This window comes from Echiichthys vipera, assembly GCF_963691815.1.
Source record: "Echiichthys vipera genome assembly, chromosome: 6".
In the NCBI taxonomy this organism is placed as follows: Eukaryota; Metazoa; Chordata; class Actinopteri; order Perciformes; family Trachinidae; genus Echiichthys; species Echiichthys vipera.
In genome coordinates, this window is record NC_139831.1 from 23713493 (window position 1) to 23730740 (window position 17248).

The window sequence follows — 17248 nt, forward strand, 5'->3', positions numbered from 1 at the left end:
ATTGAATGAGATATTATATAGAAGAAATTGTAAAAACAAAACAGCTCGTTGAATTATGTCTGATTCAATGACAGGCAGATACAGATGATTTCAAACATGACTGACTCACTTCAATTTAAGCACTGATTGAACACTTACACATCTGTAAACCATACATATTTTCCAGCATAATAAAGATTTGTCTGAACAAAACATCAATGCACCTAATTTCATGTGGAACATAAAAAGTCAAAGATTTGATTAACACTCATATTTTATCTTCAGCATATCTAAGTGTTCAATTATGGACAGCGGTGAACATTTGTGTTAGTTTTCTACAGTCTACCTGAAGAAAAAGATCACACACACAAAAATAAAAAACATACAGATTTCAAGGAAAGGTGACACCCTCTTTGAGAGTGCCCATAAAAGAGCTATTGATAGTTCAAGGTAAAAGTACAATTACAATAAAAATTAACTTTTCTTTTCATAAGAGGTTGTCATGTCCTTTTGTGGCACAACAATTCTGATATTGTTCTTAAAGCTAGCAGCATTGCTCTGAATAAATTACTCAATTGTTTAAAAAAAATAATTAATCAGTGTTCTTATACTAATTTCAGGTGAAGCCATGCTGTTCGACCCAGACGTGGTTTTATCTAGCAATCCATTTTTTTGAAAAGCCTAATCTAGTGTGTGTGTGTGTCGTCTAAAACAGGCAATGCAACGGTCAGGATTATCATTGCAGCAGTGTATCCTCAGGGACCCTGAGTAGGCAGAGTATTTTTTGACATCAATATGAAGTAATGGGATATAAAATTTTAAATCAAAAAGGAGAGGCTATAACCATACATTAAAAATTGTTATGAAGTGCTCTTCATGCCTTGTACTTCTCCTTCCCTGTTTCACTAATGACGCAGATATGCTGAAAACAGAAAAGAATCAATGAGTGTTGCAGCATATTATTGATTCACGTCTGTTGTCCATGTCAGACCATACACAAATCAACACACAGGTGGAGTAAACACTGTTTGTACAAACTCTAATCAGTATGAAACATAAGCTACTTTACTTATTAGGTTTCTTTATCCACCTCAAATACTTACATTCAGGTCTCTAAAGTACTCGTTGTAGTCTAGGGCATATCCCACCACAAATTTGTCAGGCACCTCAAATCCTACAACTGAAAGAAACGGGGAAATAAATATGTCACTTGTCTCTGCATTATTAAATTAACCACTGAAATGAAGCTATGCAAACATTTATTGTTTTGAACTCACAGTCTGGTCGATAACCAACACTTCTTGGTGTTCTTTTCACCAACAAACTGAGGACAGAAACCACGTTGATCATCAGTCATAATACTTAATAGTTGCATGAAAAATTAATAAAATTTAAAAAAGGGACAGATTTTCAGCCAAAAGCAGCACGAAGTTTCAAAGGGATCAAATTACCTTGCTACTTTTACCATTTTGGGTTTGTACTGTTGGAGGAGTTGCAATAGCGTCTTCATGGTCTTCCCAGTGTCGATGATATCCTTGAAACACAATTTGAGAGAAGCTCGTATTACTGATATTGGAATAGAAAGTGTTCTGCTTTACTTTAGAAGAAAAAGAAAATCAGTACATACCTCCACAATCAAGACATTCTGTGTATAAGGAAAAGAACAATGATCAGTGGACTGGATACGTGGAAAGTGACTTGAGTCTAGATCATTTTATGAAACAGTGTCAACAAAGCTTGTTTTAGTCATAACCATGCAAATTAGGGTTATGACCATAACCATAATCGGGCCATACTTCTCACCTTGCCGGTCAATGTAGACAGGTCATCTCCACCGATGACTTTGATTTCTCCTGTCGACTGGTCGTTCTGTGAGGAAAGGAATGAAGTGGATACGTCACGTTATATGTTGTTAATACGCAGAAAGTGTATCCATGCACAAAACTGGACAACGTGATGGTTGATTAAATTAATTAAAACAAAATGAAATAAACATTTGTTGCACAATACATGCTAGTTGTTGTATATGTAAACAAAATGTACAAATCCAGTAAAGTAAATGATTTCTACATTCGGTGTTACTCACCAAAACACATTTTCACTAGAGACACGGAAAATATTGACTCACAAAACATCAGATCTGTGTTGACCGATGATGAGTCTGTTTCTAGAATTAAACATGTTTTCCTTATGGTTTCCCCCGTTTGAGTTTTGACTGGCACTCATTAACACAATAACAGGGTGAGCAGCCCTCTGAATCCCAACGGCCACTTTGTCACGCCCCTCCTCAGCGTTGCATACACAGGAAACAAGGCAGTGGGTTTGTTTTATCAACCACATGAGGGACAGGGACACACACACACGCACGCTTTAAGCCACCTTTGCTTGGTCTGCGTGAATGACTCAGCTCACGAGACCATACACGATATTGAGTCTACGAGATGAGATTTCAACACTCTAAATTTTCGTATTTTGCTTTACAGGCACAATAGATTCTAGCAGTAGTGTTGCGTTGAACGTATAACTTGTAGCCTGATGATAAAGAAGCTGCAGGGACCTACGTGTTTCTGTTACGGGACACTATCTTCTTACATTGCCGACTGCTTACATACCGTTTGTGTCTTATCTGTCACTTTGTTGCCGTTTATCCACTTACATATTAATATCGCGAGACAACTTTTCACCTATACGAGAAATATAACATTTTTAATAACGCAGGTTCTCGTTACACCCCTACTTATTACAAAATACAAACTAAGACTGATATATTACACAGTAGCTCTTTAGACGAATGAAGTCCACTGTCATTGGGATAGAGCGGTCACTGTTCCTGTTCAGGGCCTTGATGTAGTCCAGCAGGTCTGCAAAGAACTTGTAACCCCCTTTGAGCACACAGAGGGCCACGATGTGGTGCCCCCCCATTTCCTTCATGATCTCTCTGGCCAGTCTCTCTGTCCTGGGGTCACATGGGAGCGAGCGAGAGAGAGAGAGAGAGAGAGAGAGAGAGAGAGAGAGAGAGAGAGAGAGAGAGAGAGAGAGAGGATAGTCAGCTCAGTTTTCTGCTACAGTCAGCAGTAGTTTCCATTTCTTTTCTGTTTGTGTCAGCAGGCATAGCTGTCATTTTTAAAGCACTCCCACGTATAATACACCCAGAGATCTGGTTAAGAGAAATTACCAAAAAACCCACAGTTTATCTGCATTGACTATTACATCCCAAATCTGCAAAATGAAATAGAAATACTCCAACTTAAGAACAAGTTTAACAGATATCTGTTGTATGTTGTTGTGGCCTTTTTAGAAACCCTTGTAAATAACATGATCACTTACTAAAGATCAATAAAATCAACTCCAAGTAAATAAGATCTTACTAGAAGGTGCTAAAGACATGGCAACACACCTGTCCAAGATGAGTCCATGTGGGATGTAGACCCTATCCAGGTCATTGGCATAGTGCTTTGGTATGCAGAAAAGGTCCAGGTCATACCCCTGCTCCTCGTCACTGATCTGAAATAAAACATGACAAAGGGGCTTAAGAAAAAATCTCACGGGTATTACCTATAATGGAACACAGGGCATTCATCTGATACAGGGTAGTACGAGGGGAAGGGGATGAGGTCAATGGTGGTCACTTTCCCATGGACTACCTCAGTATATTTTTCTGCCTCTACAGTTTTTCTGCCACAAAGCACAGACTGAGAACAATACTTGATTCTGTACAGTTTAGCCAGCAACACACGGCTGTCAGTGGTGGGAGATAATAACCCAAGATTCCCAAATTGCACGCCACATGAACCCGGACATAACTCGTATCATGTGACAGCTGAGAAGGTGGTGCAGAGCTTGAGGTGCTGTGGGAATGATGTGAGGAAAGAAGCTCTGCACAATGTGGGGCTCCAAAGAAAGGGTCCATTTCTCCTTTCAAGGACACGTTTAAAGCTACAAGAGCTTCCTCAAGCCTTTTTAATCTTTTTTTGCACCTGGTTGTGCATTCACTTCGTCCCTCTTCTGCACGGATGTGAGCAAACATAAGCAACCACAGTATTTATTATACCGATGCAAAAATTGGATCATCCCAAGTTAACAAATTGTCATTGCTTAACTAAACATTGGATTGCAAAGTGACCATCCTCAGCGTGTGTGGATGAACTAGAACAAAGCATTTCCTCTCATGTCAGCCAAAATGGAAAAACATGCCCTTCTCTTTGGGCTACTCCCTTTCAAATCTAAACAATAATGAATGATACTGGGCAGATGTCCTCGGGGTAACACGGTTTTCCACTCACCCACTGTTATTTAAGTTGAAAAGTGATGAAAAACAAGCCAATGAACATTTCTGAGTTCAATAGCTCAACCTTGAAGGTTGTGAAAAAAGAACTGCACTAGGAGACTGTATCTTATAGCGTATTTTGATGCTCTTTTAGCAAAAACGAATGAATAAAGCTTTGTAATAGGGGAAGTGGGTCTTCCAGTCTGCTGAACAGACTTCATCAAGCTAAAAAAAAGGCTGCAAATGTGCAAGAAAATAGAGCACATTGGTTACTTATTTACTTATTCCAGTATAGAGGTCATCGGGCACGCCAACTTATCTCTAAGATGTATTGCAAAATTCACATCTCACAATCGCAAGTCATGACCTTTTGAATTTTTGCTCCTAACGAAGTGTCAAGCCACCAAACAGTATTTTGTTTGTCCCGTTAGATACAATCTTGCCATTTGAGGCAAATTGAAACTTTCGCTGTATATTCATCTTAACATTCTTTTTTAAAATAACGCTATACATGAGCTTTTTACTTGTTTTATAGTAATGTTTGGACATGCCCTACAAAGCCACAGTGCAGGAACTATGAAATAATTTAAGCAAAAGGCTTAAAGTTTGTTTACTGTCCCAACACATGAGTAGTTGGCACGTTAATAATGGATATGGTTTAATAGTTTACCATTAGATCATTTTTATGCAAATCAATCCTAACCTTCATACTTGAAAAGGCAGAAGTCGTGTTTTTTAGGGATATCGTAGTTACTACACTTAGGTTTTGTAGGGCAGTATGTTGAATGCCAGTTATACCTTCCACCGTTAATGACACAGACAACTGCTTAGGGCCCCAGGTAAGTAGGGGCCCCCCAAAGGCTGACAAAGTGACAATGTGCTTAGTTTGCAATGACAGCAGGAGACCTGACTGAGGCCCACCTGACTCCACTCAAGTTTTATTGTTTTTTTCAATGTTTATATTTAATAATTTTGAAAATAACATAAGTATGCATTTTTCAGCTAAATTGTTTTTATAACATAATGGTGCTGAAAGCTGGGTCGAGGGTGCCTAGGACCCCAACAGACCCTAGCCTCGCCTCTGACACATCCCACAGCTCGCATTCAAACACGCCCCTTTGCTCGCGCGTTTCTCCCTGTCTGGGAGGAGGGGGGGCAGTTGTGTAGAACATAAATAATAGACTATTAACAACTAGAACCGGCTGTCAGACACAGAAACACGCACATTAGGTGTAAATAAGTCCACCCAAAGGCATCCCCTCGTGCATGTACCCCCGGCGTGTTGAGCGCGTGCCTGCGTCGCTGCACGCCACGCTACACATTAATGTACAGCGGCGCTATGTAGCGTACACTCACACGTGGTACCAAGGTGAAAAACACGGGCCACACACACGCACATGAACAACTAACAATACTCAGTAGGTGTGACACGTTTAGCGGACGCAGCGGCGCTCGGGTACAGCGTGTTACTCCGGTGGGCATTCGCGGTAACCGACCACCCCCCGTGTCTGCGTCTCTTGTCATCCGGTTGTTGGGGAAACTTACCACAACACAGGAGCCGGATGTCGCCATGTCCGTGTCGGTTCTCGCCGTTCAATGAAGCTGTTGGTCTGCCGTGGTCTTCACACAGAGGAGACAGGAACGCGCGCTGACTCTTCGTCCTTGTGACAGCGTTCACATGGAGGGAGGCTAGCTCCGCCGCTACACGAGTCTTTTCCGGGCTGCGGTGGTTGATGCACTGAAGCTCTGCCAGTGTGTGTGTGTGATGACGCGAGAGCACGGTTAAGCCCCGCCCCTTTGTGAGAGGGGGGGGGGGGGCAGGCTGTGACGCGTGCTCCAGCTGTCTTAATACATCCATGAGCGTGCTGCAAACTCCTTGTAAAACTCAACAATCTGATTATTTTCACAGTCTCCTGTCTTTGTACAGGTGTGGAGTTAGTGCAGTGTTAGGTAGATGCCATAGGCCGGAGTAAGTGGGTATGCACTTTGTGACCATGACCTTGGCGACTGTTTCATACCTTTTTAGGGCAAGGAGTGCCTCGTGCGTGATATAGGCTATAGGCTGTTCTTTATGCAGACTGGAAAAATTCTGCAGCTGAAAAAAAAGAATTTAGTTGTTTAAATTTCATATCTTTAGGGTCATCAAAATAAATAAATGAATCATTCGGTATTTCCCCACCACTATAATCTTATTCCTGGCATTCCTGGTGTATGCCCGCATTACATGCTTCTGTCAGATTGAATTTTCTGTCACAGTATGTCCAGTGTTTGACACAAAAATCAAATCCAATGATCAAGTAATTGTTAAGATGATGTTTTGTGTCCACTAGTGAGTTAGGGTCTCCTTATTCCTAAAGTCTGGCTAAACCTTTGCCTATTGGTCACGGAAATACACAAAACATCATAATAATGTTATTCACTGGCAATGTTATCTCACAGGACGGTGTCTAACTAGCAAGCCACTTTTAAGGACGTTTGGCAAGACATGTTTACATGTTTTAAACGTTGTGAATTCAAACAAAACCGCTTGGTTAGTTTTAGGAAAAGATCATGGTTCGAGGTTAAAATAGGTATGTTACGTAAATTAAGTTACACACCCAAGTAACACCTGTATATTTCTGAGTACCAGTACTGCCAGCATTACCACGGATAACAAGTTATTCTATTCTTCAGGATATATGGGAATTATAGAAATCCATCACATGGCATCATTTCCCACCAATACAGAACAGTACATACATTTGAGGTTTTAGAGATGGTGCGTGTAGAGGCGGATTAATGCACAGTCTGCAGCCTAGGGGCCCCAGGTGTGCAGGGGCCCCAGATTGACCAGACTATTTAAAAAATGTTTAAATCGAACTCATTTGGAAAGACAACTTGCCTCCTATTGGGGCCCTTAAAACCATTAAAAAACGGAACTAACTGAATTGGATAGATATGTTACTCATGTTTCCAATCAGCTGCCATCATGTGGCCGGGTTCCTAAGGTCAGTTTTGTTGTCAAATGATACGTCACTAACTGTTCCTAGACAGTATAGTGGCAAAATATCAGAAAGGAAATGTGATAGCAGAGCACAAAAAAGAAAAGCACAACGACTGAAAGAATAGGACCAAGGTTTACCAAAGAAAAGTCCTAAATTGACAGGTTTTTTAAAGGTTGCGGACTCTTCTTCTGTCCTAGCAGGTTTTTCCCCCTGATAAAGCATGATTAATAATGTGTGGGGCGCAACCAAGCAGTAGCCTAGGAGCCCCTGACCACCTTGATCCACCACTTGGTGTGTAGTATGGAATAGGGACACAGCATAACATATTAAAACTGAGCTGTAAAAAATAATCTTCGTTCTGTATTTTCTTTTCCTTTGTCCATCCGGGCCTGTCATTATTGTCTAGATATGGACGGTGTTATAAGTTAGAATAAGATGACCCTGGTAATTATGCAGGTTTGCGTCATATGTAATACCCACAGAGTCCTTTTACTATAAATGTTATAGCTTACGGTCATGATTTGACTTCTGGTATAAACTCCACCAAGGCTTCACTATAAGATACTAAAGTGTGAACATTATGATGAAGTGAATAACTTGTAGAAGTTAAGATGCCCAACTTCATGCAGACAAAGTACTTTATCAACAGAAGGAATGCTCTAGAGTCAGCGGTCTGACTTTTATGACACTGCTGCTACGATGTGACATTCCTCACCTTTCATGACCACTGCCCAGTGTTTTGAGCGCCCTATGGAAACGTTTTCAAACGAAAGACTCAATTCTCAGTAAATGTGTAAAATAAAATATGTTCTATTTCCGATCATTCGTGGATACATTTGTAGAGATACAAGTACATTAAACAAAGTCAAGCCAACTCCTCTAAAGAGCTCTACGTTGCTCTTTATTCGCTAAATAAAAAAATGCCACCTTCAACAGTGGGGAAATCCAAGTGCATGCTGGCAAAACTTGTAGTTGCGACGTCTGAAATCCAGATATTCAAAATGACTCATGATGATAATACAGTAGCAAAATATTACATATCAAGAAAGAAAGGCTAACATGAAAAGAGTGTTCTTAAGACATGATTACAGAAACAGGTTTCAAACTGCACGACTTGATAGAGAGACGAGTAACAAACAGACCCCTCTTAAAAAGTGAGAGTCCTTTAGAAGTGAAGGAAGAGTAAGAACGCATCAATTTCAGCAAGAGTGTGTAAATGAAATCTGCAGGGACATGGGCAGTGAGTGACAATCAGAAGATCGGTCCTTCAGCTCTTATTAACAGAAATAAAACATGTATTTGAAAAAGCGCCCGTCACTGACTCTTGGGAAGGAACAGCCGTGGCTCTTCATGATCCTGCAGCAGTCCAGTGCTCTGCAGAGTATCACCAGTCTGTGAAAAGCTTATCCAGTCAACTCAAAGCAGGGTTTCACATGTAGAAGATATCTGGTGCACACCGGGACATCATGTTCATTTACTGGAAGAATCCACGTCAAGGAATCGTGGGAGCTTGTAGACCACGACTTTGTGAGTAGGCTAAGATTTAGTATGAAAAAATATCTCTCCCTTGTCTTTGAGTTCTTCTGTTTTCACCCCACATCACATCCATCAGGCCGACCTGTAAGAACGACCTGTAAGAATCAATGAGTAGACTATCTCAATTCTTCTCCTGCTGTAGTAAATCACTGAAATCTCATATTTGACATTAAACGTGGACATTTTGAATATATGTGTGCAGTAATCACTAATAACGTACCTAGTTGCCATTCACTTGTGCTGACGGTGTTCCTCCGTGGCTGTTTGCTTCTCTCTGTCTACTGCGATTCTCTCGTTCCTCATCTTCTTCATCCCTCTCCTCGTTGCCACTGTGGTTCTTACAGTATAGTCTTTGAAAAAAGCCACACACGCATAGATTGGAATGAATGGAGCGTTTCAGAAAGAGGGTGAAAACAGCTAACCTGACTCTTGCCAGATGAAGTTCGTTCCGCCTTCACTCATCCATGTGGGATCGCTCCATAGGAGAGGTGTTTTAGAAGGCTGGGCCTTATCAAAAATTCTTGCATATGATTGGATAAACCACTTGTCTGTCATCTTTATTGACAACTTCAACCACTCACATCAAAACCAACCTGTTATGCTGATGAGAGCAACGCATGGAAAAGCCAAACCCGGCCGGGAGAACGGCGAAAACATGGTTTCCACCAACAAAAGCCTTCAGAGCCGTTCTCTGGTGTTCTTTTATAAAGAAATATTCTCTAGATTGGACAATACGGCTGAAATAGCAGCAACGATGTTGACACCTGCTTCCTCGATGCGAGCCGCCGCTGATGTCTGAATCACAAACAGTCACTTCTCCGCTACGTCACATCTATAAAAACCCCGCCCGGCGGTCCTGATCGGCTCGACCACCTGATGGGATTGCAAGTTGGCGAACATGGATGTAAAGCAATTAGCTTTGCAGTTGTTTTAAAGAAGGACATGCACCCAACATGTTTGTCAGATCTCAAGGATAAACCGGATGCATTTTTCAGTATCACTGAATCAAAACAGAAGTTTGTTTACAAGAAAACTCCTTCGAGCTACTTGAATCTCACTGTCATGTGTAGTCGAAGGGAAAGGGGTGAGGTCAGGTTTAGGATTGACAGCTGTCGGGAACTTAATCTCAATAAATTGATTCTGTAAATGAATGTGGACTCTGGTGGCAACTGGGACAAGATTTGGGTAGCGGACGCAGTCTGGTTTCTGTTTGTAGTTTGAGTAGTATTGACCATTCATGTTTGAGCAGACTACAGTTGCATGCAGGTAAACAGCCCGTGTGGAGAGCAAACGAGGTGGAACGCCCTGACTGAAATGCAAGCATGGAACCCATCCGCTAATAGAAGCCAATTCAGCTTTTTATTATCTGTTTATAGAGACGCCGTCTCTCAACTCTGCTCAGAAGAGGAAGTCTTGGCCTGGATATCAGCTGGCCACACCGGAAAGCCAAAAATATTACCCACTGATATGAAAATAGATTTGATTAAATAGTCAATGCTCAAGAAGGTATTCGTGAACAACCTTTACAATAATGACGTTCAAGCAATAAATGTGACTTGTTGATAAACTAAACTAAACTCAAAGTGCAAATAATCTTGTAGCAATAATTACTGTTAATATGATGAGAATATCTTCATGTACTAAATACATAATACAGTAAAATTATAGTCTAATGTTCAAATTTGGTTGTGAAGCAAAAGCACTTTATTTTTTTAACTGAAAATGTAGTTGAGCTCACTTGTAAATGCCACGTGCCATGTTTTCAATGTACTTGGCTTTGTCCTCCAGGCCGCAGTGATAGTGGTAGGTCTTCACACATGCCTTGATTTCACACCCAATGGTTGCACCCAACTGAGTGCAGAGTGTGCATTTCTGAAAAAAACAGCACAGTTTTTTTGTCAAAAACTATTAAAGTCTTCTAAACAACTTACACCGTTAAGAAGCTCGACAAATATTCCCACCATTCTTTTCCCCCTCTTGATTTCCTGGATGACTGTTTTCACGTCAAAGTTCCCGAATTCAGCCCGTGACGTAGTGGTCAGCTGCACTGTCCCCGATGAAAAAAGCTGGAAGGGATCAAAGATGACAAAAGATAAAAGTGTCAGTACTGTGTATGCATACTTACAGCATTAAGTGCAACATAAACAGATATCCCCATGCACAACAATCTTACCATGCACTTGTAGTGTGCTGCTACTTTTTTGGAGTTATCGGTATGCAGCATGCCCCTTGTTTCGTTCTCTTCCTCGCCGGCGTGACAGAAGCCACAGCGCTGGCCGCCATCTCCCTGGCTGACCCGAAGAGGAGACCTGTCCCGCTACGACACACGGAACAACGCTCAAAAATAGAAGTCTTGTAAATTTCACACACTGCATTTGTGAGCAGACGCGTTGCCTTACGTGGGAGGAACTCTCTTCGTCTGCAGCCTGTGAGGAAGTGGAGCGCGCGTCTTCCGATTGGCCACGAGATCCGACCTTGACTCTCTTCTTCTCAAACCTTCCTCTGCCCCTACTTTGTGGAGGCGATGAGTCTGAATCACTGGCCACAACTTCCTCTTCATCTAATGATGAACAAACAATCGGGATAAGTACAAACAAAGAACCTGCGAGTGCATCTTTTTAGAGGCAAAAAATCATATCAAATGTCAAGCATGGTGCGATTGCTCCCATGTTTGTCCAGGGAATGCTACAAAAAACAGTGTGTGTCCAGCATGTCGGGGTTTGGGATTAGAATTTGATATATAAATAGATAATCAGTACGAACAACTCACATTCATGGGGTCTAAGTGTTTGTATTTGTGTTGCAACTGAAAGGGAAACAGCTGTTAATTCAAATAATCCACGCTGCCTGGTGATAAATCAGATGTTAAAGCATTCTTTACCTTCATTGCCATCCTGAGAGGCATCCCGGTGTTTGCGACAGTAAACACTATGTTCAGAAGCAAAAGAAACATAATTCCATTTAACGTGAACTGAAAATATAATTGTAGATTTGTGCGTAGAGGAGACCAAAGGCAGAGTGACATACAGGTAAGTCCCTAGTGAGGGATTCTCTTTGATCTGGGCTTTGTCCTTCAGAGCGCAGTAGTAGTGATACGTCCTCCGGCACGTCTTCACGTCACAGCCGATAGTCGCACCCGGCCGGTGACATGATGAACACATCTGGTGGGGAGGGAAGGAAAACAGACCTATAAGTAAAACGGACAAACGCATGCACTTCCACAGCGTGATTTTTAACGATGTTGGTCTGAATAATAATTTCTGTCCAAAGATCATAGTGCTCCGACAGACTTAACTGTCTGAAAGGCCAAATATGAAAATCAGGAAATCAAAGCATAGATCACACAAGACTACAAAAACGCTCAAAACAGCAGAGAAAGCTAAATAATTAGCCTGTAAAATAAAATGAATAAAACATTTTTAAATTTATGCAAAAGTATATTAAACAGACGTTACATCAAAAAACACAAGTAAACTATATAGGTACATTAATTCAAGTGAACACAATGCATAGAGATATGTGTAGAAATAAACCTGTACCTGTAAATATATGGATATAATTTTACAGAACAGCTTCATATAAGATCATGAAATGAGCTAGGCCAAAACCAAAATTACAAAAAAGTTAATGCGAATATATTGTATGCAACGGAAAATAATTTACAGCAATATACAAATTAAATTAGAGGTTCTGCCAATTAGATTAAATTACGTTTCAGTGTCCTCTGATGAAAAAAACCTACAACTGCCTCTCATAACATAACATACACATGCATAACATACACATGCATTTTGCTGGTGTTGGAAATGTGAGAGAGACATGTATCCACAATTAAGGTGGTATATGCTCAGATAAACCGCAGTTATATGAAAACATGAATGCACCATCCTCATTACTTAATATTAGCTCAATAACGCAGCTTCTGCCTGTTCTGCTATATGCACACAGTGTTTGGATGCGCTGTACCATTAACATCCACAAGTGATGTACATTTAAATTGAAATACATCTATAGTTTACACATGAAAGACTGGGATAGATACCAAAGCACAACCTTGTGGCATTATGGCTCTTCTTCTTTTTCACTCTTGGTAATAATGGTTCCCTGAGATAGTGGATACGTACCAATTTATTTCCCCTTTTGATCTCCTTTTTAACATCCTCGATGGAAAATCCTCCAATGTTGTCGCTGTCTGTGTGATTTGTGACCAGGGCAGAGGAGAAGAGCTGCAGAGGACATTCATAAAATGTGTGCAGGATTTTAATATGATGTCTGCCTTTTTGTTTCCCTCATGAATGCTGCAAATCTGCAAAACTGATTTCACAGTGACACACCTATTATAAAATCCTGCTTTTGTCATTTTTCGTTTTGACACATTTATTTTAAATGGTTTATCAGAGGCTGCAGAGCTGACATGACAAAATGCAGCCTTTAAAGATAATTTATGGGAGAGGAATCACTTCTTTCTGCTAAACTAATTTAGTTGTAGTTCTTTTCTCCTTCCATGCTTCGTGAAGAGCAGAACTTAGGTAGACTTCTCCTCATAAACAAATGAAATGGAAAAAAAACACAAAATCCTCAGTTTTCTGGCTGAATTGTTCACTATTCTGCATAAGTGACAAAGGCTGCAAGTAAGCGTGACTTGTCCTGAAGGATCACGGCTCAAAAAGGTTGGGAACAGTGTGCTCTCCTCACCATGCACTTGTGGTGGGCTGCCACCTTCTGGCTGTCCGACGCTAGCAGCTGCCCGCACTCCTTGTCCCGGTTGGTTCTGCAGAAGGCACATTTAAGCAGTCGTGCTGCTGCTCCTTTCCTCTGTCCTGACATGACCAGAGGCTTTTTTGTTTGACCAAGTCTCTGAAGAAAAAGACACCACAGATACGTTAAGGTGAGAATCACAAAATCATTTGGCAGTACACAGACTTACAGATCCTTTTACACCGATATTATCAAAGCCGTTATTAAAACAACTGTCACTCAATCATCCAGCCTTGCCGTGTCCTCTAAAAGAGCCTTGTAACAACTTTCATACACATTGATGCATCCGTCATACATGCAGCTCATACTAACAGCTCAAGTGAATCAAAGGTAGGTGATGCAGAGTTCCTTTAAATGTAAAAAATGAATTATTAAAATTAAAGTCCAATGTATTAACTGTAGGGTAATGCAGGACATAGTTTTGAAGTGTTTAGTTATTAACATGTTCATAAATAGGTGATAAACATTTGTAAATCTGCATTACAGTCCATAGAAAGAGCAGCCAAACATCACTTACAGGTGACTAACTTTGGATATCAGGCTCTCAATGTAAGTATTGTGAAATGATGAAGGGAATCCTTTGGAAGGGAGCCATTAGAAACTATTTCCTCAGACACAGCTGGAAACAAAACTGATTCAACTACTATTCCGAGGAACTCCAAAATAGAAAGTCACCAAAGAAGAGCCCTGTGTCCGAGAAACACTGTTAAAGTGTTGCTCAGCAAAGCCTCTGATGGATCACACAGGGGGCCACAACAATTTGGTGGGATCCTGCTTATGTTGTATGAGGAGGGCAGACAATACTAATGTTTACATGTCATCATTAAAAGGTGGCAGTTGCAGCCAATATCGTCACCACACAGGCTGGAAATTAATGACAGTCATCCAAGGTATTAGCAGACTAAACAGGAAATAGGAACAAGGAAATCAAGCAGGTTTATCTTACACATAGGGGCTACATCTAATTACACCCCCCCCCCCCCCCAACGAGTAGCTTCTCTGCAAATGCTCGTGCATGTTCTCCATTTTGCATTACACAGCCTGCTCCACTATTTTACCACATCTCCTCTGCATCTACCTGCAGCCATCACTTTCTCTAAAGAAATATTAATCAGTGGACAATAAATGCAATTTCAGACTGTATTGCCTGTTGCGATAAGCACTGAATACATACACATTGCCAGGGTATGGGATGATCTATGGATGTATTAGTATTGTATCATTTTCAGATGCATTTTTACTAAACCTTTGCCTTGTTTATTAAAAAACATTTTTTGGAAAAGCATGCAACCCATCCCTGTATTCTTTAATGGAGAGGATTTAGATCAAACCTCCAATTGTGTGCTGTCACTTGCAGCGGCAGTCTCGTGTGTCCATAATGTAATAACTATAATAATATTAAACATGAGGAGTGAACAAATGTACTTAATCCTTAATAGTTAAAAAAAAAAAAACAACACAACAGCCGTGTTGCTGCGACGCCTTGATAGAGCCATTACAGCCATGATAGCAGGGCCAGGCTTTCACTGCGGCGGCCACAGCAGCGGCGGAGCCAGCGTGCAAACACACGATACTGCCCATGTAAATAACCATTACGCTTTATTTCCAACCTCTGCTATTCACTTCAAATGCCCTCATGTCTCCATCCTGTCCTACACGGGCGATGTTGTGGTCTATCCGCCGCAAGAACAAGTGAAAACGTAAGAAAAAAGTACCTCAAATTTCCCCTACAAAGTTTTGAATTAAAGGGGGTGTGTGTGTGTCTCTTTCTCCAACAAACTAACTGAAAACAAATTTCACTATGAACATCTCAACGCCCCGCGAAATCTCTCCTAAAGGCCTTTTCGTGCAGGAATACAAAGGTCGGTGGTAGGAAAATATGACACTTCGACATTATGTTTCTGCTGGTAGGCGAGAAACTGCGAATATTTCCCTTTAAATGTGGGAATTATCATGACAGGCGCGGGTCTTCACAAACCGTTTCGAAGTAAAGAGCGCCATACGTGATGTGTCCCTGTGAACAGAGCAGCGCCGCTCGTAGCGACAGCACCGCGGCCCGGAGCCACAATAGGCCGTGAAGCAGCGCGGCTCTGCCCCGCCGCCGGTTCTCGGCTCTCTCCTTACCTGCTAACACTAGTTTATCACACTGAGACGGTGCGAAGCGACGGGGAAGTGTTCCGAGCAGTGACTGTGTTTCTTTCCGTCCTTCAGAAGTGATCGTGAGCTTTTTCTTCACACATTAGCATCAAGCGCGCTAACAGTGCTCGAGACAAACAAGACTTCCGGGCGTGGCTTTTCAAAACAAAAGTCCCGTCGACGACATGTATGTTGCAATGTTTCAAACGTGAAAGGCTGCAGGAGGTCAGAGAGTGAATGAGAACCAAGGTACTTTACAAAAAAGTACTTACATTGGGAAGTATCAATTGCTCCAAAAGCGGGTAATAAGGCGGGTCATGTTTAATGCAGATTTATGAGAGTTGTTGCAGCTAATTCTATTTGTCACAAAAATGAGAAGTAGTTCATGTGTTAAGTGTTTGTTTTGGTAACCTACCTAATCTTGAGGCCAGAGGCAATTCGACAGTCTGTTGGGGCCCTAGGCGAAAATTCACAGGGGGCCACAGTGTTAATCACCATTATGCTAAAAATAATCTGTCACAATGTAAACATTTTTTTATTTCAAAGGTGCATATTTTAGTTATTTTCAAAATATAACTATAAAAAAAACATTCAAACATATTAAAAGAAAGAACAATTTAAAACAGAATGATTAAAACTTAAATGGAGTCAGGTGAGGCTCGTATAGGCAGGTCAGGTCTCCTACTGTCATCGCACTTTGCACATTGTCAACGCTGTAGTTTAAAGTTTGTCAGCCCTCGGGGCCCCCTACTGGCCCTTAGTATTTTAGTTTTTATTGTGCTCATTTGGTGGATATCATAGACTGTATAAAAAAATGGATGTAGCATACCGTCAGGGTCCATTCTCTCAACTTGATCCAATCCGCCTCATTTCCTCTTGCCGAAAAAGGGCATGTATGCGACGTTGGGGGGAGGGAGATACTTCCAACTGGCTGATTGGCAGTTTTTGGAGCTTCCTTATTGGATCAACCAGGAAGTCGCTGTGGCGGGGGCTTGGTGCATATCCATTAACCTCTTGGGGTATGTTCTTCTGTGTGATCTGACCTGGATTTGACTGTGAAGGTGCTGGCACAATGTAGTGGGTGCTGTGGTCATAGGGCCCTAACTGCCGAGCAGCAAAGTTTTGTCAATCAACAGGTTAAATCTGGACTGAACTGGTGGCAGCATAAAAAGAATAACACTGCAGTACAAAGTTGTAAAATAAATATTATTTGATTATGGTAGTTATTATAAAGAGTAATTAGCAGGACCTAAAGTGAATCCTTGTGGAACACCCTGGAGCCATCGGCTACAACAGTTTGAACTCTACCAGAAAGATATGATTTCAACCAGCTGTAAGACAATTTCATAAAACCAACAATAAACGTCTCAATTCACAAAGTGTTGAGATCAAAAGCCAGATGTAGACAGGGACAGATCTGGCTGCAAACCAGACACAATTGGAGTTCTGGTGTAGAGGAGGGTATTGAACAAACTATTATCCATTATGGATAACCCCGGCCAACCTCTCCACCACCTACTGGACGGACAGCGCAGCTCTTTCTCTTACAGGCTGGTTCAGCTTTGCTGTCACAAGGAGCACTACAGGA

The 17248-nt window shown here is 41.3% G+C and overlaps 2 protein-coding genes across 3 annotated transcripts; both read right to left on the reverse strand.

Moving 5' to 3' along the window:
• Positions 1-155: 155 nt before the first annotated feature.
• On the reverse strand, positions 156-5970 carry hprt1 (hypoxanthine phosphoribosyltransferase 1). The gene is made up of 9 exons (XM_083914804.1): positions 5792-5970; positions 3377-3483; positions 2752-2935; positions 1783-1848; positions 1607-1624; positions 1431-1513; positions 1257-1303; positions 1083-1159; positions 156-901 (listed from the first exon to the last, which is right to left on the reverse strand). Exons 1-9 carry the CDS (start codon positions 5816-5818, stop codon positions 854-856), a joined length of 657 nt encoding a protein of 218 aa, XP_083770930.1. The 5' UTR covers positions 5819-5970; the 3' UTR covers positions 156-853.
• A 2172-nt stretch (positions 5971-8142) lies between these two features.
• phf6 (PHD finger protein 6) lies at positions 8143-15786 on the reverse strand. Of its 2 annotated transcripts, none has more exons than XM_083914824.1 (11): positions 15649-15786; positions 13462-13623; positions 12891-12992; positions 11794-11927; positions 11648-11694; positions 11166-11326; positions 10940-11083; positions 10728-10832; positions 10505-10638; positions 8987-9116; positions 8143-8848 (listed from the first exon to the last, which is right to left on the reverse strand). In XM_083914824.1, exons 2-10 carry the CDS (start codon positions 13591-13593, stop codon positions 8987-8989), a joined length of 1089 nt encoding a protein of 362 aa, XP_083770950.1. In that variant the 5' UTR covers positions 13594-13623; positions 15649-15786; the 3' UTR covers positions 8143-8848. The 2 variants fall into 2 exon arrangements, with proteins under 2 accessions (XP_083770950.1, XP_083770949.1); XM_083914823.1 differs by having other exon boundaries at positions 8143-8861.
• Between the last annotated feature and the right edge of the window lie 1462 nt (positions 15787-17248).